The following is a 25,938-nucleotide window of genomic DNA, read 5'->3' on the forward strand; positions in this document are numbered from 1 at the left end:
TTTTTTTTGGTACTGGGGATGGAACTCGGACGTCGAACTTGTGAGGCAGGCAGCGATACCACGGAGCTAAATCCCCGGCCCATCAAGAAAGCATTCTTACTTCAGGATTGTTGCTTAGAGAGGTGGCTCCTAGCGCGATATGAAATAGCTGCTGCAGGGCATAAGGTGGCATTCTGTGCCATAGCTGCAGAAAACTTACCTGGCCCATTTCACTTCATTGGCCAAGGTTTGCGTTAAAAAGAACTATGGAGCCTGGCTACACTTAGCAAGCATTTCCATGACAGAAGACTGTCTCATTTCTGCCACTCAAGAGGAAGAAGGGAGTCATAGTCCCTTAGGGAGAATCACTCTATCTCTTCATGCACATTTCAGTCAATTTTAACTTTCTACAGTTAAATTTCTACAGTTTTTTTTTCCCTTTTTTTGTTTTTTTATTTTTTTGAGACAGGGTATTCCTGTGTTGTTTAGGCTAGCTAGCCTTGAACTCATTATGTAGCTCAAGCTGGCCTCAAACTCATGGCAATCCTCCTGCCTCAGCCTCCTGAGTGTTGGGATTATAGGTGTGCACTACCCACGTCTGTCAACTTTCTATAGTTTTAGCTTGTAAATATGAGAAAATGAAAAAGTGGAAATAAAGTTTTTGCAAATGGGGAGGGGAGAAGGGGGTGAAGGGAGGGCAGGGACAAGAGGAAAAAATAAGAACCAAGACCTGTCATGTAAAGGTATAAGATTGCAATGATGAATGTATCTGTACTATATACCTAAAAATACCAATAAACTCAGAGAAAAAAAGAGTACTTTTTCTAAAACAGCAACAAAAATCAAAGTGCCATAAAGAAAAAGGTGCACCAAGGATGAGGTCAATGGCTAAAAAGGGAATCTCAGGTCACCCTGTGATACTTTCACAGAATGCAACCTGTAACATACTTCTGCTTCCTGACAGTGAAGAGGACAAACTCTTCAATACTATCACATAACTTTTCAGTGGCTCAGAGTATGCTCTCCATGACTGTGGCCATGGTAGCTATGATTAAGACAGAATTTCCATGACTAATCCATTATGGTGCAAAGAAAATGTCCCAATTTTCATGGTGGTTTCGAAATGAATCAAGCAGAAAATTGATATGAGCTTCCTCAGCTTGACTGGGAATGTTTCTTCCTAATAGAAATAGGTTTCAATGCCCATTAGCAAGCCCAAAACCATACGACTGGCAAGCACCACGTATTTTTTTTAACATCTCATAAGGATGAGAGGCTCCTAGCTTTTGTGACAGTTGGAAGACAAACTCTCTGCCAACACAAGGATATTTCATATTGGACATGATTAAGTTGGCTTGGAAAGGGCCCTTGACTCCATGGCACAAGGAAGTGCCTATTTTCCACGAACTCCTGTCACAACCTATTTGGTTCAATTAGAAAATGTAGCCTCATTTTCCGTAAATGGGATGGATGGTACCAGTAACCACAGGTGACCTAAAGTACAAGCACTGCAAATACAGAGGATAAATAGTTAAAAGTCAGAGACAAGCCACCTGTCACCAATGGAATTGTTTAGGAGCTTGTAAATGGCTCTGTTTATTCATTATAGATTACTGCTCTGGACTTCAAAAAGAGCCTTACAATGAAAGTTTGCTACACTCAAAGCCTGGCAACAATGTCACTACCTCCTAGTACCTCTGAAAGCCATCGCTTCTTCTCTATGTCCCCTATTTTAGATCATTAAGGCTGCCAGAACTTACCTGGAACCACTGTGATACATTTCTTACAGTAAGCTCTTTACTACTCTATATGTGTCACCAGAGATGTGCAGAGTGGCTGAATATGTCCCTCTAGTTTCTTCTGTCACAGGGGCTTGGCACCACAACTGAGACCTCTTCCAAGAAGCCAGACTGTACCCTAGAACTTGCACTCATCCATGCCTTTGATCTCAGCATTCACTGCCAGTCACCTTTGCTGACTTACCCACTCCATCCACCAGCCAGGAAAAAAGATGCAGCTTTTATCTCTATTTTTCCAGGCCTGACATTTCTGGCTTGCAGTGAGTATTCAGTAAATGATTATCAAATAAATTAAAAGAGTACTTTTCTGGGCTTCAGTTTTTCTGATGAACAAAGTAAAAGAATTATCTGAGCCATCAGCTACATGGGGTTATCACCTTGTAAATCAGAGATTTTATGAAAACTCCAAATTACACAGGTAAAATTTTGTTTTCATATATCATTAATGGAAGTGCAGGATTTGATTATAGGAATCTAAAAGCAAAGTTAGGACTCCTCCTCCCTCCTATTGCTTTTCCAAAGATTTAAGACAAGAAAACCCTAAACCCACAGGGGCACAGACACCTTTTCATGAAGACATAGCATTACAAGGCACTCTGGACAGAAAAAGGAAATCTCGTCCTGCACATCAGTCATTTGACAGGTATGGAAAATCTGTACAGACTACGAAATGAGCCCCTTATTAGGGCTCAAAGGAACACCTGTGTTAGCTGAGTCTCTGACAGAAAAATCAGCAATGATTAGAGTCTGCAGGAAAATATGCCCTCCAAAGTGTGTAAGGACAGAGCAGATTAGCTGTTGTTTTTGCTTTTATAATAACAGGTGTAAAGTTTGCAGAACACAAACTGACAAGAGTAAAGAAATTTTGAGCCTCCCATAAGCTACCCCTTTTCCATGCTAACCACTTCCCCAATTTCATCTTCACAAAAACCCATGCTGTGTGGGAACTATGCAAATTCCACAAAACTAGAGATGGAAGGGCAGAGGTAAAAAAACTCACGCAAGGTCATTATCAGAAAGTGCTAAGTGCCACTCCCATAAAGATTCACATCCAGGGAATTTTTTCCATCACAGAACACTAGAGAGAGTCAGCAGGGTTGCTTGATTTCACTACTCATTCAACCAGCTGTGAATTCTGAGAATTGCTTCTGTAACAAGAAAACATACTAGGAAATGTACTTTTCTACTCTAGTAACACACTGATTCTCACCATTGTTTTATTTAAATGCATTTTTAAATGGACAAAAAAATGGGGCTGGCTTCTTTAAGGAAATTTCCGGCAAGAAATGTAAGATGTTAGGCAAGTTAAGAGGGAATGTATGGCTGTTTAGTAAAAAGTAATTTTTTTATCACTGAGGAATATGAGAGGGAGATACCTAGCTTGTTTACTGATTACTTTAAGCATTTATTAAGTATGTATTTATGCCAGGTACAGTGGGTAGTTTAAAGAAAGTACAATTAGTCTGTATCAACACTATCCAATAAAACGATGTGATGATGGAAGTCTTCTGTATCTGTACTATCCAATATGGTAGCCACTAGCAGCATGTGGCTACTGATAGCATGCAATATGGGCAAGTGCAACTGTTTAAATTAAATTTGGCTAGTGGCAACAAAGATCCATATTATAACCCTGCATCTTGGTATTTTTTCTTATTTAGTTCTTATTTCTTCTTATTTAGTTCAGTCCATTCATTCAGTGCAAATTTACTGAGCACGCCCTGTGAGCTGGATACTGGATAAGGCATAGGGAGATACAAAGATGAAAAACATGGCTACTGTCCCTACCTATGTGGAGCTTAGAATCCACTGAAATAGGCTTTTATATGTAAAATCAAATTCTGCCTGTTACTATGAAAGGTAAAAGATGAAATTAATAATGACAGCATGGAGAGGTAAGAAGAATCGGGAGGGGGTAAGTCATATCTTTCTGAGGTCCAACATCAAGAGAGAGTGATTTACTAGGATTGACAATAAACAATGTTCAGTGAAAAGTAGCTTTACATATTTTCATTCCTTTAAAAGTTGCTCACAGCAGACTTGTGGGAATATGGCAAAATGGTGAGCAGCAGAGAAACAGCCTTTCCAATGATTTGGAATCCAGATGCTGGAACACAGCAACATGTCGAAGAGGAGGAAGGAAGTAGATCCTCAGGACCCAGCAAGGGTTTGAAGCAAGAATTAGAGCCCTCAGGAAGAGCAAAGAGAGGGACCACAATGCAGAAGAGGGAGGTAGCAAGCAGCGCTTTCTGCCTGAGCCCTAGCTGGTCATGTGGGAGGGGTGGCTCAAACCTGCAGAGGCAAGGTGACTACTGATGAACCCAGAAGCCTCCATAAAGAAACACATCAGTGGAACGGAACAGTGGATGCTACAGAATGCAGTGGCTGATGAGTTATTCAGGTTCAGACAACCCCCTGGGAGAGGGTGACTGGCTACCAGCCATTTTGGAAAGGGGTCAACAGAGGTCAGAACTCAGAGCAGCTATAGGTTGGCTCCTAGCCGCTCCTAGTGTCAGGGTAAGGTGCGGCCAAGTTCAAGCCAGCAGGTCAGGGAGTAATGAAGTCACCAGGGAGGGAGCTGAGTTCAAGCTAGCAGGAGGCACTTGGAATGCTACAGGCTGAAAAACTTGGGTTCCAGCCTCACAGCCAGAAACCAGAAGCAGGTTGAATTTCAGTGGAATTAAAGGCCCATGTGTTCTAGGATTATCCACCACCACCATAATTCTACTGCTGGCTTGCTGGGATCAATCAACATGGATCAAGCTCTGCCTGCCCCCTCTGTCAACCAGTGACAGCAGAAACATGCAATGCAGTAGACAATTTTTCCCTGCTTTTCTTCCTTTCTTTGCTTTTTTATTTATTTTTCTTTATTTTATTTTTTCTATTTTTATCTTTTCCTTGATTGTTCTTGTTTCTTCCTTGTTTCTCTGTCTTCTTTACTAGTTTGCAAACCTTGTGTAACTTTCTTTGTCTTCCAGCCTTATTTCTAATGTCTTTCTCTTCTTTTATTTCTCTATTTTTCCCCTAACTCCTTTTATATTTTCTCCACTGAGGGTAAAATCACCATATTGAAGGGATATATACTGTACACAATCTTCTGGTTTATTTTATATTTTGTTATAAAACTATGAATCCTGTTCATATGAAGAAATTGGCAAATTAATAGTTACCACAGTTTGTCATTTTCTAGGTTGTGTTTGATGCCACTATTACTCCTTATTATATGACTAGTCAAGGTGATATAACTGTTCTAGGTCAGTTGTTCTTCCTTGTATGCCAAGACCGAGATTGCCTGAGAGTCATAAATAATACTATAGACCAGTGCCAAAGAATGAGGGACTATGCCAAATAGGCAGCAATTTTTTTCTCATCCCCAATAAATTGAAGAGGTAGAATCTTGCAACAGAATCAAAACCCCAAAACCAGCTATATCTGGAAGACATTTCTGCACCAAAACCAGATAATGATCCAACCAAAAAAGAGAGCTACAGGCCACTCTTCCTAATGAATATAGATGCAAAAATCCTCAATAAGATACTGGCAAACAGAAAGCAGCAAATCACTGAGATTATACACTATGACCAAGTAGGATTCATTCTCGGGATACAGGAATGGTTCAACAAATGCAAATCAATAAATGTAATACACCATATTAATAGGGCCAAGGACAAAAGTCGCAAGATCATTTCTCTTTTTTAAGGAGAATGGGAATATATTTTATTTTATTTTTTCCCATTAACTTTATTTGTACATTCAAAGCAAACAATACAGTTACATTTATCATTGGGATCTTGTACCTTTACATGATATATCTTGGTTCTTGTTTTTTCCCCATACCCCTGCCCTCCTTTCACCCACTTAACCCTTCCTTCCAATAGATGCAGAAAAAGCATTTGACAAAGCTCAACACCCATTCATGACAAAACCCTACAGAAAATTGGAATAGATGGTCTTTATCTCAATCTGATAAAACATCTATGACAAACCAAAGCAAACATCACATTAAATGGTAAAAAAATGAAAGATTTCACTCTAAAGTCAGGAGCAAGATAAGGATGTCCATTATCACCACTCTTATTGAATATAGTTCTGAAAACATTAGCCAGAATAATGAGACAAGGGAAAGAAATGAAAGGAATAAGGATAGGAAAAGAAGTTAAACTGTCATTATTTATGGATAACATGATATGCTACAGAGAAGACCCCAAAATCTCAGCCAAAAGGCATCTAAATTTAATAACCAAATTTAACTTGATACAAAGTCAACACTCAAAAGTCAATAGCATTCCTGTGCACAAATAACAAACTCACTGAGAGAGAAATTAGGGAAACCATACCTTTCACAATAGCATCCCCCAAAATGAAATACTTAGGAAGTCAATCTGACAAAGAAAGTAAAAGACCTTTACATTGAAAATTACAATACTCCAAAAAAGGAAATAGAACAGGATATCAGAAAAAGGAAAGGTATCCCTTGTTCTTGAGCAGGAAGAACCAATATACTGAAAATATCTATACTCTTAAAAGTATTATACAGATTTAATACAGTCCCAATCAAAATGCTAATAGCATACTTCACAGGATTAGAGAAAACAATATTAAAATTCATTTGGAACCAGAAGAGACCTAGAATAGCAAAAGAAATCCTGGGCAACAAAGGCAAAGAAGGGGGCATCACAATCCCTCATGTGAAATTATACTACAGAGCTACAGTGATAAATAGAGCATGGTACTGGGGCGGGGGGGAACCCCAAAAAACACAGACCCAAGGATCAGTGGAAAGGAACAGAAGAAGAACTAGAAGATGCAGAAACACTAAACACACTCAGCCACCTTATCTTTGACAAAGGGACTAAACATCTTCACTGGAAGATGGCCTCTTTAATAAACGGTGCTGGAAAAACTGGCTTTCCACATGCCAAAGACTGAAAGTAAATCAGTATCTCTCACCATGCACTAAACTAAAACCAAAATGGATAAAAGATCTAAATATTAAAAGAGAAACACTAAATTTTCTGGAAGACAGAATAGGTAGAACTCTTGAAAACAAAGGAGCAGGCAGACTTTAGGAACAAAATCCCAATCACACAGGAAATACCAGAAAGAATCAATGACTGGGATGTCATTTTATTAAAAAATCTTTTGCACAGCAAAAGAAATCACCAACAGCATGAAGGGACAACCCACAGAGTAGGAAAAATTTTTTGCCAGCTGCTCCTCAGACAAAGGACTAATATCTAGAATATATAAGGAACCCACAAAAATCAGATCCCTCAAACTGAATAACCTAATCCAAAAATAGGCATCTGAAATGAATGGACACTTCACAAATGAAGTAGTAGAAACTCCAGAAAAAATGGCTGTTATCAAGAAATCAACCAATAACAACTGCTGGCTGGGCAGTGAGGAAGAAGGAACCCTTCTCCACTGTTGGTGGGTTGTGCAACCACTGTGGAAATCAATGTTGTGATTCCTCAAAAAACTAAAACTAGAGGTTGCATTTGACTCAGCTATTCCCCTTCTTGGTATCTTCCCAAGAGAATTAAAAGCATCATACCACAGCGATATATGTATACCTATGTTTATAGCAGCACACTTTGTAATAGCTAAATCTTGAAAACAGCCAAAATGGCCATCAACTGATGAATGGATAAAGATGTTGTTTATTTATACAATAGAATACTGCTCAGCCATAAATAAGGATAAGCTTGAGACATTTCTAGGTAAATGGATGCAACTGGAGACCATAAGCTTAAGTGAAATAAATTGGACACACATGTTCAAATATTGCACGGTTTCTCTGGTGCAAGAAACCAAAAGTGTAAATAAGGACCTGTGTTAGTTACTTTTCTCTCATTGCTCAGACAAAATACCCAACACTCTAAGCTAAAGGGGGAAAAGTTTATTTGGCTTGCAGTTCATAAATGTTTCAGCCTATAATCAGCTGGCTCCAAGGCAGGGTGCCAGAGCAGCAAGTTCATGGTGGCAGAAGACAGCAAAAATAACAAGAGACATTAACAGCGTCTTTCTGCCCCCTTTTATCTTATTCAGGCTACTCAGGGCAGGTAATACACCCTTAATCCTAGTGCCTTTGGGCCTACTGCCCCCCCCAGGAGTCAGTCACACACTTTAGATTCAACCACCTCTGAAAAAGCATGAGGCTTTTGGGGGGACATCTAGACACAAGCCATAACAGGACCAAAACGTATAACAGACATTGTGAAATAGGAAGAAAATATTCAAATGGAAAGGGGAACTAGGGAGGGGAGAGGGGAAGGAAGGAAGGAAAACAGAAGAAAAGAGAATAGAACAAAAAAGGAAACAAAGCCTTTATAAATGAGTGGAAGAGGGATTGGAGGGAGGGGAGGGAAAGGAGGAAAAAAGAATCAAGATATATCATGTATGGGCACAAATTCCATATGATGAATGCTATCATTATGTATATCTAAAATGCACCAAGGAAATTAATTTTTAAAATTGCTCACTACAATCCCAAATCTGCTATGAAAAATGTTTTAATAAATAAGGTACTTCTTAATTAAAAATAGTAGCACAACTTTTCTGTAATGAATTTGACAATTTATACCACAAAATAAAAATATGTAGACCTTCAGATACATCAATACCACTTCTATTAATTAGTCCATAGAAATGTTTAAGTGTAAAACCGATATTTCTGAGGCCTGTGGTTTTCAGACTGTTTTGCCAGTGTATGTACTAAAATAATTGTGGAAACTGGTGCATATCTCCTTACATCTCTTAAACTGGCATCTATGATTTTATATAAATTTTAATTACAAAGGATATAATTTCTGCTGTACCCTAAATGTTAATATTTTAAAATATAACATATTTCTTAAGCGTATTCAATATACTTTTTATGACTACAGCAATTTAACAACCACAATCACCTGCTTTTAAATGTTATAAGAGTTCAACAGTTTGGAAATTTTATATCATTACTTTTCTTCCTTGCATTCACATTTCCATCATCCATTCCTGAATTTTATTCTAATGCAATATGCTTTTAAGTATTTTAATCACTTTACCATCTCTTTCTGCTATAAAAATACGAATGTAAACTGAAATTTATGATTTTTTCTTTTCTGAAATCATTAGGTTGAAGGGTAAAAATATTTTTCTTTTGGACTGAGTTATTAAATTTATAGTAGTATAAAATCAATTATATATGTGTGTGTGTATATATATATATGTATATTACAAACATTTTTATAAATAATTTTAAAGCATGGAAAAGTAGAATTCTATTCAGCTTTCCTCCTAAACTTATTATTTAATAATAAACTGATTACTTAATATTAGAAAGAGAGATAGTTTGTATTGTCTCTATTCCTGTTTTTCATTTTAGAGATGTAAGTGCCAACGAACTCTGTTCACATAAACAGAAGTAGATGAGAGTGGAAATAACTGTCATCACAATGTTGGTTCTCTGCATTCCTTGTGAATTATACATAAAAAGCCAAACAGTAGGATGGCATCATTAGCAATTATTTTAATAATCAACCAAAACCACAATTCAGTGTGTGCCCCCCACTCTAATTTCATTGGAAGCAAAGCATTAAAAACCAACTAATTAGTAAACAGAACTCACAAACGAAAGAAGGATTCAAATCCAAGTTCACCTATCTGAAAACGTGTGGTTTATCTAACACACTCCATAACTTCCTCAGTGACTCTGGAACTATCTTGCTTCTGTGTCATGATTTGCTCTAGTAATTTAAAGTTATTTAGGATGGCAAACATCCTATCCTTTTACATTTCTCTGTAAGAATTTACATCTTTTTTTTTTTTTTTTGGTTTTTTGAGACAGTGTCTTACTATGCAGTTGAGACTGACCTGGAACTCACTATGTGGCCCAGGCTGGTCTCAAACTCACAGCGATCCTCCTGCCTCAGCCTCCCGAGTGCTGGGATTATAGGCATGCGCCACCATGCCTAAGAATTTACATTTTAAAAAAATAAAAATAATATTTTTAAAAGGTGAATGAATATGGAGACTGCCCTGTCTCACTATGTGGCCCAGGCTGGTCTCAAACTCACAGCGACCCTCCTGCCTCAGCCTCCCGAGTGCTGGGATTATAGGCATGCGCCACCATGCCTAAGAATTTACATTTTAAAAAAATAAAAATAATATTTTTAAAAGGTGAATGAATATGGATAATTTTAAAACCTTATAAAAGTTCTGCTCAGACCTCTTAACAATTACTCAAACTTCCATATAGCCAGAAAATTAGTGAGCCTAAGAAAACACCCAGTGAGACCCTAGAAAGGTCCCCTATTGAAAGATGAAAAACTAAGACCAGGACTAGGGATATAGCTCAGTGGCGGAACACTTGCCTAGCATGTGCAAAGCCTTGGGTTTGATCCCAGTACCCCTCCCTACACACACCTACACACACACACACACACACAGATACCCCTCTGGATCCAGAAAGGTATAGTGGTTCAACGGCTGGCCTAATAGTCTGGACAGAAGACACATTTCCTTTTTGGAGATCAAGATGTACAGGTCATCTCATCTTATTTAATAATACTTTGCTTAGATAAAAAATGAGCAGACATGAATAACATAAAATGCTAATGCACAAGTGAAGCAATAATATCTTAATGTCCAAAATTACACAAAAGCCAAAATTTTGCTGACTACAAAACTTAAGGAACTGTCTGAATTGCTAAGAGGGGTAGGTGTCCATCCACCATAACTAGATAAGCTGTTTCTTTTCATCTGTAAAACTTGGGGAAGAAAGAAGACCGGGGTAAAAAGTATTTAAATGCATTTAAAACCCTGATGTTCAGTGGCTGACTTAATATTTTTAAAATAGTGCAGGGGAACCCAGGGCTTTATTATGATGCTAGGTAAGCACTCTACCACTGACTCTCGCCCCAAGCCCCTCTATGGATGATGCTTAAAGGAAAAAAAAAAAAAAAACATAAAGAAAAAAAAAAAAAACCGCACCCCCCCCCGCTTTGCTAAGCGTATGCATTTTCACCTTCAATATATGACTCCCACTGGGGCCTTTCAATTGCCCCATAGCTTTCCTCTCCCCTTACATCCTACCTCTTCAGACATGAGCTGGACTTGTATTTTTCAAATGCTACTTCAAGAACTCATTGGTCAATCAGCAGGCCATAAAGCACTGAGAAAAAGTTCACACCATGGCAAGACTCCCATTAAGCTAACTGTGTTCAATCTTTAAACTGGGAGCTTATACCCTTTCTAATAATAGATGATGCCATTTGTTTTATTTAAATGTGCTTAAATAGTAAAATAAAATTAGCAATCCCTCAAATTAAAAGCCTTTTTGTAAATGACCTATGAAATTCCAAAGAGCATGAACCTGAGGGAGAGATGACTCAGGCCTGGGAAGGTGATGAGAGTGTCACAATAGGTTACTGCAAAAGTAAGTAAACAGGTTTCTTTTGGCTCCAAATCAGAGCACTCTTTTAACCTCCACCTCCGCCTTAACCTGTCACTGCTATATCCAATTGCCTTTTAATGGGGCCCACCAATCTCATTCCCTAACTGCTAATCACTTTTCTTATTTCATGAATCAAAGTTAAGCAGGCCATTAACCTTGGCCAAGGTTTCCAGGCCAAGCCTTAACAACACCCTGTGGCTAGAGGAGGATTTTGACAACTCACTCAATAGAATGATAGCAATAAAATAATATGCTTAATAAAGTGTAGTTTGTCCATATGGTTTTAGGATGAGAAAGTGGTATCTGAACATGATTTTATGGCAGGCTATATATCCCCCTGGATATCTGTAAATAAAAGGGAAGCAAGAGGCGGGTTCTTCTCATCTACAAGCCTACAAGTGAGTGGGTGGAGGGTGGGGAGCATCCCGAGCCCAATAAATGCCAAGTGCAATTGGACAGCTGCATGTTGTTCCCTTTTTGCTTCCACATTCATTTGCAGCTCAGAGGCCTCCATGGATTACAGTGTGGATGCAGCAAAGGTTATTATATGTTTTTGCATTGTATACAGACTACTTTGAATCTATGGGGTGTATCTCTAGATTTGTATTCTCAAAGGCTTAATAGGTCCCAGCACGGAGCAAAGGAAGAGGAACTCAAGCCACCAGACTGGATGAAGAATGTGAAGATCCTGTCTGCAGAGAGGCAACCAAAATACCAGGGGAGGACTCACTGTCTCTGCATACAGGTGAGCTTTTCCGGGATTGGCTGCAAGTTCACATCTCTATGAGGCACTGCAACCTTCTTCAATTCAAGAACCAGTTGAATTGATGCTCTCCACACCTCCAAATGTCTCTCTGTACCTCTGCAGTCAGGTATAGTCCTTGTTGCAGGCTGAAAGGTGGAGGTGGTTGGGAAGGATAACACTGTTTACACCAAGGGATACTCCCTCTCTGTTGTGGAATAATTCATGCTGCCAAGTGTATTGCTCCAAGGAGGTCAGGCAACATTTGTCAGGATCTCCCTACTCTGATTTGTTTGACTTCCTCTTGGCTTTCTGTAGTGTTTGTGAGGCTTTTTCTACTGGTACTTTATTGCTTTTGCACTTATCTATGTGATGGGGTAAGAGATGGTCACGGAACCCCTCACAACTAAGTACAAAGCCAGCTGTCACGACACTGCCAAGGCCAGGGCTGCCTTGGGTGCTGGGAGCCAACATCTCTAACTGTGAAGACCTGTAAGTAGAGATGCTCAGTTTACATCTAGGATCAGGCTTTTCAAAGGACAGAGAAAGATGAGGCCTCCACATTGGACGATCTCTTGTTGGATTGGAAGACACCTTTTAAATGAGTGCTGGTGGCTGGTATGACTGGGTTTACTCAGCCACAGAACTACACGGTGAGCCTTGAGGGTTGGGAATAGGAACAGTGGGAAGCTCAAGGCACCACTGGGAGAAAGTAAGGCATGGATGCTCTTCTGAATTGAGTCTCCATAAGTTCTGGGAAGAAACAGAAATGCTAGGAGGACAGCGTGGGTCAATGAGCAATGCATCAAAAGCATAGCCTGTTTCACTTCCATGAAATAGTGTCTATTCCTCAGCACAATCTCTTTTCTTTTTGCCACCACTTGTGTGTAACAGAGTGCTTCTCAAATAACAACCGATAGAATTTTAAGTGTGATCATGACTTGTGTCCCTGAATAGCCAGAGCAGCAGATGCCCACACATATCCACCTCACAATGCCACTCTTGGGCCTGACTATGTCACAACAGCAAACACATCTGCCATTCCTCAGCTCAGGGCCTCTCCAAATAACACCCAAAGGGCTCTTTACAGCCGGACACAGCATGTTCTATGGAACCAGAGCTGAAATGCTATAAGGATCAATAACTGGATCTTTAGTGCCAAAGCAGAAGTTTAATATAAATTTTCCTAGTTTAATATAATATAAACAGGACCAAAAAGCTATGGTCCAAAGGCAGAAGATCTAAGTCTTCCCTCAGAATATGTCCATGAAACCCCTAGAAATGCTCTATTATTTTGGTACTGGGGATTGAACCCAGGACCTCGACAGTAAGCCAAATTCCTCACCCTTTTTATTTTGAGGCACAGTTTAAATTCCCCAGATGAAACTTGAACTTGCGATCCTCCTACCTCAGCCTCCCAGAGTACTAGGCCTGGCTGAAATGTTTATCTTATAGTAAAAGATAAAAATTACAAAATAAGACTTTAATCACTTTTTTTTTGAGACAGGGTCTCACTATGTAGTTGAGACTGATCTGGAAGTCATTATGTAGCCTAGGCTGGTCTCGAACTTGCAGCGATCCTCCTGCCTCAGCCTCCCAAGTGCTGGGATTACAGGCATGTGCCACCACACCCGGCCTTTAATCACTTGTTTATAGAGATGTGGTATCACAGTAACAAATTTCGTGTTGTCACTATTGAATTGCTTTATATAACCTGGTTTCACCATAGAAGATGCAGATTTAGAAATTGTCATTGGTCAAATTTTATGTTTGTTGTTCTTTAATTCCTAGCCAAACACCAAACATAATACTCTATGTGTCAATCAGATTCAAATTGGGTCACCTTTTCTTGGGCAAATAACTTGCCATAAGCCTAAGCTCTCTCCAATTTCACAGACATGTCTTTGGAGGATTTAATTACATGCCACCACACGGCCTTTAATCACTTGTTTATAGAGATGTGGTATCACAGTAACAAATTTCGTGTTGTCACTATTGAATTGCTTTATATAACCTGGTTTCACCATAGAAGATGCAGATTTAGAAATTGTCATTGGTCAAATTTTATGTTTGTTGTTCTTTAATTCCTAGCCAAACACCAAACATAATACTCTATGTGTCAATCAGATTCAAATTGGGTCACCTTTTCTTGGGCAAATAACTTGCCATAAGCCTAAGCTCTCTCCAATTTCACAGACATGTCTTTGGAGGATTTAATTACTTCAAATATACTGTATTTACTTTTTTGTATATGAAATTATTGGTTTTCAAAGCTCAAAAGTGTATTTTCAAACTAGGCTTTATAAAGCTTCTCAGGAAATTAGGTCACACCACAGAGCACCGGGTTGCTCTTGGTTGGACAGTAAGGTTGTGTTCAGCTCCAGCTGTTCCCCATTTACCTTCAGATTCTTGCCATGGGCCAAAATTTCGTGACCTCTGTGCTACTAACATTTGGGGCTGGGTCATTCTTTGTTCTTATACAGCTGTCCTACTGCACTAGAAGCCACTAGCATCCCCACTCCCATAACGTGACAGCCCAAAATGTCTCCAAACATTGCCACTAAATGTCCCTTGGGGAGAGCAGTTGAAAATTGCTGATGTATGCCAACTTCTTGTACTGTAGTTTTGGGCTTATGAGCCAGGGAGACCTAAACTCTGCTTCTTACTAGTTGGTTAACTGTGTGCAAGTTTCCTGGCTTTCTTTATCCCGTTTGTTCTAAAAACATAAGTCATTATGCCTCTCTCCCACAGGGCTGTTGATGATGAGAAAAATACACAAAACACTTTGTAGGCACTCAGTAAATATTAGTTTCTTCTTTTTCCCTCTTCCTTGCGTGCACTACTATCATTCCAGCACTAGAAAATAGGGATGCGGGGAGAGGGGAGATAAAGACAAGGGAGGATCTACTCTCCATTTCACTGGAGGACAATTCTAGCACCAGGCTATTTACAACAAACTACATCCCTCAGAGGCAACCATCTACAACTGTATGTCAAATTGTACGGAGGTAGCAAAGATTATAAAGACATTTGCCATCCCCAAATGGTTAGAAGTCTTTCCTAAACCTTTCGAACACCTTGGTGTCAATCTATCATCACAGCTATAATCATTACGTATCAATGTCCGGGTGGCTTTAATTTAAGAAAACCATGGAAAGCAATAAACATATTTAACACCCTATGGGGACTTATTTGCATCCCTAAATGATTCTCTCTGTGCTTTTAGAGAGCTTTCTTGCATCAAAATTATTCTATGCATAAAAGATTGGTTTATACACAACTCAAAAAAACACTATAATGCTTATTGTTCTATGTAACTACACATATTTTATAAAATGGAGCACTTCTAATCTCACACACTTATAAATGAGTGTTGTTTATGTCATTTTTAATACTGGGACCGCAACATGAGTGTTAGGAAAAAGTCAATTTGTTTTTTTTAAAGCATCTTTACTGACGTGTACTTTATATACCAGAAAATTCACCTGTTTTAAGCATACAACTTAATTTTTAGTTAGAGTTGTGAGACCATCACTACAATCCAGTTTTAGAACCTTTTCAATTGATTCCCAAATCAATACACTTTTAATAGCATTCCTAGGAATGAGAGTTGTTGTTACATTTCCTGACCTAAATGAATCACAGTCCACAGGCTTTCACGAGCTGAGGACAAAGTGAAGTTAGCCTTTATATCTAAACCATTTCCACATTCCAGGTCTTCCAGCATTAGAAGTACCAATTATTGGCTCTCAAACTGACTACAGTGTAAGGTATGGTTGGAGGGTCAAGTTGAAGATGGAGGGGAAAATCTGAACTTTCTTCAAGTTGAAGAGAGGGTAGTGTTGCCATAAAGAGACAGAAATGGGGAAAGCTGGAGAAGACTTGAATAGGATGAAAACGAAACAAACAGTCCAAACAAAGATGCCAAGCAACTGAGGAGGAATGAGAAGAGCTTTCTAAGGCAATTAGTTGAAGCTAGGTGGCTTAGTTCACAGGCTGCTTCCCATCTGGAGGCTGGGTGTTATGTGCTTTAGTGAGAAAGGAACTGAAAATCTCTCAGCAGTATTGATGTGTAACAATAAATCCCACCACGTGGTGGGAGCTACAATATATGGCATAATAAAAGTAAATGTTATGGCACTTGACTTTGTGGCCTATAATCTCCCATTCAACTGGAACAGAGATTCTTCCATCAGCAAGAGAAAACTGGACAATGGGATTTTCATTTCACGCACAGGCCTGTGTTGGAGCTCTTCCATATTTTCTATTATGTTACTTGAAATACGGCTGCATAGTTTGATGCAAACAATATCTCAAACTGACATCAACAACTTAGCTTTGGACTAATTGATTTCATTCTGAATTATTGCTAGCTGACAGATGCTGGTAGCTCCCCACAAGCGATCTGAAAAGGCCATGTTCCCTAATTTAATATTATAATAATTTAAAATTACAGCTTTATTAAGAGGAAACACAGATTTATTTATATCTAACATTGATGGTTTCTAATAGCTTTCAGGGCCTTATAACGCTATTCACTGCATCACTAACAAGGCATTCTGGTACAAATAATTTCCTCCTTGATTCAAAGCAATGAATAAATGCTACAAAAGCAGCCCTGAAGAAAGCCACTCCCCCTGCAATGTCCTTTTTTCCTTGACCAATCCACCTACAAAGATCATTTCTGCCTTGGGGGCTAGAGACAGTCTGCTTAAAATTCATCCCTCCCATGGTCTCTGTGATGTTGCAAAATCCCACTTTTTATTTTTTAGTATCTGTGCTGCCAAAGTGAGCTCCTCACTTTTCCTTAAATGTGGGATTTGTGGGGATTTATTCCTAAACCCTATGTTCCTCTTCCCCTCTCCTTATGGTAAGAATATTATCTTCCTGATCCAGTGGTCACTTCTCAACAAATAACATAAATAATAAGTATGTCTATCTTGTTGCAACCTCTGAAGTGGTTTGACGTAATTTTCAAAGAAAAGAAACTCGATCAAGATGTTAGCATTTATACACAAGGAGAAGGAAGATCAGAGTCTGTAAATTATAGGCCACCCAGCTAGGAAGCAGCAGATTCAGCACTCAAACGCAGCCTGTTCCAGCACTCTGACCCCAGAAAAACACCCTTTCTTCTGATTAGCATTGACCATTCAGGTCTCCCATATCATTTCACTTTTCATTTCCTGTCTTAGGGGCTAATGGCCTGTGTGAAGGCCTCATTATCTAGGCAGCCTTTCATTTGATTAGCAGGTGCTCGAGTATGTCCTGGTTGATTACATACCTGTTAATTGCCATTTCTTACAATACATACATTAAGTTGTTAACTTGAGGAATTACTATATAGTCCTCTGGGATTAATGCCTTCTTGGCGAAATGACAGAACCAAACATCAGCAATATCTTTCTGGGATCCCAAACACTAGTGCCTCGTTTCCACAATATGAAAATCTTCTGTAGACTTACTTTTCCTCTATCAAGAGCTCCATCATATCCAAACCAGCTGGTCAGACTGCAAAGCATGCTATATTTTAGCAAGAGCTACCTTAGACATTTCCAGACCCAAAGACTGCAGGGGTCAGAGGCCAGTGCTCTTAACAAGCAAGACACAGGGTTCGGTGTATTCTGGAGTGGGAGAACACCACATGACCTTCACCAACATTTTGCCAACCAGTCACCCTGGCTTAAAATGCAGCCCAAATACTGAACTGCAGTGGTAGAACTGGAACTTAATCAACCTCATTCTGATGATTCCCTTCCATTCACAGCTGATCAGTGCTCCGCCGCCTATCCCTTCTCTTTAACCAGATCAAAGCTATAGCAGGCCAGAGTTTCTGCTGGGATTGCATCGGCCCAATGTGTCAGGTTAAGCCTACTGACTGGACTTCTCAAAGGCTGGGCGAGGATGTAAACCAGCTTCTGGAAACAAGGCAAGTACTTTTGGTATTTACAGTCACAACCACACATCCTACCCACAAACCTTCAGAAGGTCAGGCTAGAAAATGCAGGTCAGCAGTATGCAAAGAAGCAATTTCGTTAGCAGATTTAGAAGAAAACAGCTCCCAAGCAAGGGGGTGGCACCAGGCAAGAAGAATGCTCAAGTTGGGTACTCTAGGGCTCTTATATGGCCTGCCAAATGTTGGACATTTGTTTCTAATTTGAGTGGCCAACACAGATGATGTCCAATCAATACGCGGTAGTAAACTGCCATAGGTTAGGAAGGGGGTGTGGTTGGAAAAGAGCAAAACGAAGGAAACTAGAGGTGACCGAAATGTTCAGTGTCTTGACCATGGTGGTGGATACATAAACCTACACATACATTCATATGACAAAATTGCAGAGAACTCAATACACACACAGGTACTGCTAAAACAGGCAAATCTGAGTAAGATTGGTGGATTGTATCAATAGCGATGTCCTGGTCACAATATTGTACAGTAATTCTGTAAGATGTTACCATGGGGAGAAGAACAGGTAAAGGGTGCGCAGATCTCTCTGTATCATTTCTTACAACTGCCTGTGAATCTACAATTATCTCACAATAAAAAGTTTAATTAAAATTGGGTATATTTTAAAATGTGGTGAGAGAATGCTAATTCCCACAACAGGTACAGATTAAAGATGCAAAGTTAAAAATAAAGTTTAGTCCCTGAATCTGGATTGTCTAAAAGGGCTGCCACCCAAGTCAAATTGCCAGTAGCCTCTTACCCACCCAGGCATTCCCAGGCATTCCCTCCAAAGGGACTCTGACTTCTGTTTAAGCAGACTTTAGCCCCCTTCCTGTTTACCACAAGGTGGTATCTTAACCTTGGAAAAACTCACTCCTGTTCTTAACTAAGTGGAAATTACCATACCAAAGCTCATTTTAAACTCAAAATTGAAATACTTAGTGCAGCATCTACAAAGAGTCCTGCCATTTTACATTTGTATCCATTTACCTTTTTACACTAAATACACAAACCACTGGAAAATATCAGAATAAGTGCTCATGCCCATTTACTCAAAAAGGTTTATTCATGATTTCTTTTCATTAGAACTTGCAAGAAATTTCTGCTATGGCCAGGGAGGGTAGAAATCCCAGGTGTTCTATTTTCATGTAGAAAACACCATCACTTCCATTTTTTACAGAACTCTGATACCTAAAACTAAGCAAAGGTAGGCAGCTTGGCATTTTAACAGTCATGTTAGTTCTCATCACACTGTTTATACGGTCAAACTGGGCTTTACAGTTCTTTTCTAAGTCTGGAAAGAGAAGAACAATGTCCTTACTTACCAATGTCATTGCTGCGGTCTGAGAGATCCTTGTCCAGGATGCTGGATAGCGTACTGCCCGACAAATCAATCTTTGGACCGTCACCCCTACATTAAAAACAGAAGTCCAGACATTTAATAGCTGGCATGTGTCTTTGTCATTCTGTCAGCTTTCTTGCTGCATACACCTTAAGGAGGGTACTGAAGAGAGCCAGAGAGAGGCAATGAGCTGTTCAGCCACATGGGCTGCGGTACAAACTGGCCAGCAGACTGGATGGCCCCCTCTCCTGCACATATTTTTGAAGATGGCTATTTTAATAATAACTGTTCACCAGAACACCTCCAGCCACAAACCCTCCCACTGGGTACACAGGGCTAGGACACAGACCTTCTCCCGCCACATGGCCAAATAAGCACTGGCAAGCTGGAAGCTTCCCTTTTAAGGAACATGGAATTTAGCCAATACTGCTTGTCAAAGGTCAGCTACTTTTAACCTTGAGAAAAAGGTTCTCTGGCCTGGGGCTGAGGCATCGGCCAGGCCGTTGACAGGGACAAGGTGTCAAGTTGAGATCTGGCAGCCTGAAAGCTGGCACTGTGGCACAGGTCTGTAAAATGAGATGGCTGGGTGGAGGTTGCCCCCATGCCCAACAGGACACGTGTGACCTTCCTCTGTATCTGGGCTGGAAGCAGCAGACATTTGGGATGGAATAGACCTCCAAGATCATGAGAGACACACAGTCTCCTGAATTAACATCGGTTCCTCCAAAAGGGCAGCTCTCTGGCTGCTTTGGGGGATGATTCCTGAACAAGATTATCCCAGGGCTGTGACAGTAGTTAAACAGGAAAAGATCCTTGTCTATAATAAAGTAAGAGGGAGAAGCCAAGCAGTTGTTCCAGGCAAAGCAACAGAAATAGTCCATCTCATAGTTCCTGAAGGTCATGATGGCCTGAAGTTAAACTACATGAATGAGAGATTTATTTACTCAACAAGTGCTTGTCAAATGCCTCCTGAGCTGGGGGTATGGACAGGGCCAAGGCACCCAGTACACACCATGGAAAGGCACATTGTCTAAATGGGAGAGACAAACTGACACACAAACACAGGTCCATGTAGCATAAGCCATGCAAGATACAGGTGTGTTACCATCCCGGATAAGTAGGGAATCTCCATGGCCCAGGATGGAAGGTACGCAGAAGAGGCAGTGTTACAGTTGGGCCTTGGAGGAAAAGGAGTTGAGGACATATTGTAAGAGGTATGACTGAGGGGACCCACATGTGGAAGAGGGTTCCCACATGGCCAGGGGTCCCGAAGCTAAAGCCTGAGGTCCCCAGAGAGAAGCAAGAGGAGAGAAGTTGGTCAAGTTGGTGAGGGCCAGGCTGTGCTGGACGAGGCATGACAAGGTTTGGCTTGTCCTGAAGGTACTGGAGGGTAGAGGAAAGGTTGCAGCAGGAGACCTATAAACCTGGAGGCATGGTGGCTGGTGTGGGTGGACTCTGAATGAGGGAGTTGATGGGGTCACTCCTAGGCTTCTCACTGAAGAAGATGGTGTGGCAGGAGCATCCAGCATGGTGTCATGTCTTTGTAATGATGGAAAAGGACCCATGGAAGGAGGCGAGTCTCCTTTTTCCAAATGAACACCCCTGACTCACCCTCAACCAGAGGATGAACACAGATGAGAGACAGGGACTGGGGCTGAGCCCAACAGCTTGAAGACTGACCTATGAGTGTACATTATGGGACCTGCTGGACCTTTCAGAACTACGTCGAAATAGAAGTTCAGGCACACCATGATCAACTGAATGTGGAAAGGTGATAGAGCTTGGGTTTCACAGATGGACCTTGTTTCCTGCCTCGCCCAACTTCCTAAGGCTCTCTGTTGCAGACTCTGTCTCTATCCCCTAGTCATCAAAGCTCAGGCCACTCAGGGTCACTGTCTTAGATCCAAAGCTAAGTGGGATTGTGGGATGGAGGGAGTTTATTTCCAAATATTACTGTCAGGGCCCCATCATTCATTAATTTAAAGGTACAGTCAACCTTCCACATCCATGGATTCCTCATCTGTAAATTCAACCAACCTCAGACTATACAACAAAGCAGAAAAACAAAACAAAAACATAAACTGATTTAAAAATGGGTGAATGACCTGAACAGACATTTCTCAAAAAAGAATATATAAATGCATACCAAAAATGTTCAGTAACATCATGGAAATACAAATCTAAAGCACAATGAGATATTGTCTCATTCCATTTAGAATGCTTATTATCAAAAACATAAAAAATAACAAATGTTGACAAGGATGAGAGGAAGGGAAACACTTATATACTGGTGGTCATGGTGGTTAATGTAAATCAGTGTGGCCATTATGGAAAGCAGTATGGTGGTTCCTCAAAAACTACTAAAAGTGGAACTGCTATATGATTCATCAATCCCACTTCTGGGCATATATCCAAAGGAACTGAAATCAGTATGTCAAAGAGACATCTGTATTTCATTATTTACTGCAATGCTATTCACAATATCCAAGATATGGAATCAACCTTTGTGGAATAACCTTAATGGATGAATAGATAAAAAATGCAGTGTAAATATATAATGAAATATTACTCAGCCACAAAAGGTATGAAATTCTGTCTTTTTCAACAACATAGATGGAAATGGAAGACATTATGTTAAGTGAAATAAATTAGGCACAGAAAGACTTATATCTAAAGTCAAAAAGTTGATCTTGGGCGGGGGATTTAGCTCAGTGGTTCTGCTGTCTGCCTTGCAAGTGCAAGGTCCCAAGTTCAAAAAAAAAAAAAAAAAAAAAAAAAAAAAAAAAAAAAAAGAAAGAAAAAAGTTGATCTCAAAGAAGGAGAGAATACAATAGTGGCTACCAGAGGCTGGGAAAGAAGTGGGAAGGGAAGGAGAAAGAATGATTAATGGATACAGGGGTACAGTTAGAAAACAGGAGTAACTCCTAGTGTTCTTTTTCACACCAGGATAACTACAGTTGATAATAATTAACTGATACCAAAAGAGTTAACAGAGAGGATTTTGAATGTTCTCAACACAAAGAAATCATAAATGCCTGAGGTGATAAGAAATGCCAATTATCCTGATCGAATCATTATATATTATACATTACATTATGTATTACTGAAATGTCACACTGTAACCCATAAATATGTACAATTACTATGTTAATTAAAACACATATATACATATTTATTTTTTGTTTTTTGAGACAGGGTCTCACTATGTAGTTGAGACTGACCTGGTACTCACTATGTAGCCCAGCCTGGTCTCGAACTCAGCGATCCTCCTGCCTCAGCCTCCTGAGTGCTGGAATTGCAGGCGTGTGCCACCATGCCCCGAAAATATATACATTTTTAGAAAGAAAATATTCAGGGGAAAAACTTGTGTCTATACTGAACACATACAGACTTTCCCCCTTGCCCAAAAAGCATCTGCAAATACTACACAATTTCATACAAGGGGCCTGAACATTGGAGGATTTTGGAACCCTCAAGGAGGGAGTTCCTGAAACTGATCCCCTCACAGATACTGAAGACAACTGTAATTTTTTTAATAAAATGTTTTAGGAATGCAGAATTATTAGTAGGGAAGTATTTTCATTTTATTTTATTTTTTACTTTTTGTGCTTTTTTCATTGAATTTATTGGTACTTTTTAAGTATACAGTACAGTTACATTCATCACTGGGATCTTGTACCTTTACATGACAGGTCTTGGTTCTCATTTTTTCCCCTTGTCCCTGCCTTCCCTTAGTATTTCCATTTTAAAAACTCCCTTTCCCCAGATAGGAATGTTAGTCAGGTGTGGTGGTACATGCCTATAATCCCAGCACTCTGGGAGGCCAAAGCAGGAAGATCACAAATTCAAGTCTAGCCTGGCCAATTTAGTGACTTAGCCAGACCCTTTCTTAAAACATTTCAAAAAAGGGCTGGGGATGTAGCTTAGTGCAAAGGCTCTGTGTTCAGTCCGCATTACCAGAGAGTGTATGAGACGTAAGCAAAGAAAAAAGGAGTAAGTTCTTGAGGGCCCTTGAATATTCTAAAGGATGTGGTACTATCATCCTCCAAACTACTAAGACTAAATTCAAGCATGCTCACAACCAGACAGTTCCATCCTTTCAGAAACACACCAAGAACCAGAACATACAAGAACTTGTGTACTACTCAGGGAGAGGCCACTCAGGCAGTGGGTTTAATTAATTGCATGAGCCCCCACTCCCACCCCTTAGTCTGGAGGGAAGACGGCCTGAGGTGCTATCTTGGTGGACAGGTGGGGAGTACATCAGAGGGGGTTTTGGAAGCAGCAGGAGTTTTGCTCACAAATTAATCACATGCGACTCTAAACAGCTTGACTGCTTCTGAACGTGTGGCTTATCTTTGTATTTTGTTAACCATAAATCTTGGAGTGCTTTGCCCCCTGTTTGACAGCTGGAATCTCCCAGTCAAATGTGAGCCTATTTCAAGGGACTATATCTCAAGCTTTATTACTCTTCTATATATAATGAAATCAGACTAATTAGCAAATCTATCACCTCAAATTTCATCATCTCTGAGGTGAGAACATTTAAAATCTTCTCTGTTAACTGTTTTGAAATATACATACTCTTTTGCCTCCAAATTTTCATGTTGTTGTCAATACTTGGAATGCTGTCCCTTCCTGCTCTACTTGAGCAAATGTGATTCACATTTCATATTCATATGCCAGAAAACTTTTTATTTAGCTAAATGAATAGGCATACATTATGATTACCTAAGTGTGTTGCATATCTTAGGAAACAACTCGTGGATAAACTGCATTCTTGTTTTGTTTTGTTTTGAGATAGGGTCTCATTATTTAGTTCAGGCTGTCCTTGAATTCACTATACTGCCCAGGCTGAACTTGCAGTGATCTTCCTGCCTCAGCCTCTTGAGTGCTGGGATTACAGGCAAGTACCACCATGCCCAGATAATAAGCTGCATTTCTTTTTTGTACTGGGGATCAAACTTGGGACCTTGCGCCTGTGAGGCAGGCGGTGGAACCACTGAGCTAAATCCCTGGCCCCTAAGTTGCATTCTTGATCTGATTTCTAAATTTTCTGTCTTAGTCTTTTCAGGCTACTATAACAAAATACCAAAAACTGGGTGGCTAATAAAAAAGAAAGTTATTTCTCACAATTCTGGAGGCCATGAAGTCAATGATCAAGGTGGTGGCAGATTCAGCATCTAATAAGGACCTACTTCCTTGCTCATAGATGGCCTCTTTTCACTGTGTCCTCCTCATATGGTGAAAGGGTGAAGGGTCTCGTTTACCATGGCATGAAGTCACTCATGAGGGCTCTGCTCTTACGAACTAATCACCTCCAAATCCATCACCTGGGGGAAAAGGATCTCAACAGAAGAATTTAGGGATGACAGGCATTCAGATAATAGCACCTTCATTCTCAAGACATTTCCCACACTTGAATAACATGTCAACACTTATTAAATGAAAAACTAATTCTTAAAGACTGTCAAGTACATGTCTGGTATGGGATGAATTGTGTCCCCTAAAATTCATATGCTGAAGCCCAAAGTCCCAGTACCTCGGAATGTAACTGCATTGTGAGATAAGGCCTTTAAAGAAGTGCTTAAATTAAATTAGGCCCTTACAGTGGGCCCCAATCCAATCCAGTATCCTTATAAGAAATGGATTTTGAATACGCAGAGACACTAGGGATGTGCACACAGAAAAGAGGCCTTGTGAGGGCACGGTGAGAAGACAGCTATCTGCAAGCCAAGGAGAGAGGCCTTAGAAGAAACCAATCCAGTTGATACCTTGATGTTGGACTTTTAGCATCCACAAGCTGTAAGGAAATTTCTGTTGTTTAAGCCACACACTCTGTGGCATTTTGTTTCTGAGACAGTGGTTACCAATGGAAAACTGTTGCTATAAGGGCATTTTGTCTTAATAACTGTTAGAATGATAAAGAATATCACGCAAATGAAAACAAAACTGCAAACTATTAGGGGCTCCAATTTTGGGGCAGCTCTATTCTGACAGCACTAGATTAAAAGGAAAAACTATTATGCTCCAAGTTGGTCAAAGTGGTTATTCCTCAACTGCCATTTGGTGTGATGGGGTGAACTCTTGCCAGGGAGGGGTTGCTGGCTCAAAGGAGAGTTTTATATCTCTGAGATTCACCTGCAGGCTCTATACAGTTGGTCTGATACCCTAAACAATTAAGGAGCACCCTGAAAAAATAGGAAATCACCATCCCCAAGTGATTCCTCCCTAGATTCTGAAGCATAGGTCACATTTTGAGGGGAAGGAGATTGGGAATCCTGCTCATCTCTCTAACTGGGCCCCAATCTCTCATGCCAAAAGGCAGACACAGGCTTCAGTTGAAATGATCTATCCAGAGCTAGAAGAAAGCCTATTTTGAAAACACAGTAGGTGTAGTTTAAAAAAGGTTCTCTTCCTTCCAAGTAAGGAAGCTGCAGCTGGTGTTTTGACAGTGTTCAGACTGTGGGTGTGTAAGCATTTTACAATGTCTATTTGTAAATGCCTTTCACTGTATTTATAGCTCCTTTACAACAATGCTAATGAATTTCAGTTCTGAAAATACCAGAATTTCTGAAATTCACTGAAGCACGTCTGGAGTGGCTGACACCCAATGAGGATGCAGCTCTCAATGGTCCTCATTCTTCTCCACTCTGCCCAACACAAGGGCACCATTTGGGCAAAAAAAAAAAA

General features: G+C 40.0%; 1 protein-coding gene across 10 annotated transcripts in view; it reads right to left on the bottom strand.

Annotated features, from left to right (window-relative positions):
* Sh3kbp1 (SH3 domain containing kinase binding protein 1) overlaps window positions 1-25,938 on the bottom strand; it is a 346,801-nt gene that overhangs the window by 26,870 nt on the left and 293,993 nt on the right. For all 10 annotated transcript variants that reach the window (XM_010643666.3, XM_033760274.1, XM_033760276.1 and 7 more), the window contains one exon: window positions 19,229-19,314. In XM_010643666.3, coding sequence (XP_010641968.1) covers window positions 19,229-19,314 — 86 coding nt within the window. The remainder of the gene's footprint in view (window positions 1-19,228; window positions 19,315-25,938) is intronic.

The sequence above is a fragment of the Fukomys damarensis genome, unplaced genomic scaffold, assembly GCF_012274545.1.
Source record: "Fukomys damarensis isolate Sample0158 unplaced genomic scaffold, DMR_v1.0_HiC HiC_scaffold_39, whole genome shotgun sequence".
Taxonomy (NCBI): domain Eukaryota; kingdom Metazoa; phylum Chordata; class Mammalia; order Rodentia; family Bathyergidae; genus Fukomys; species Fukomys damarensis.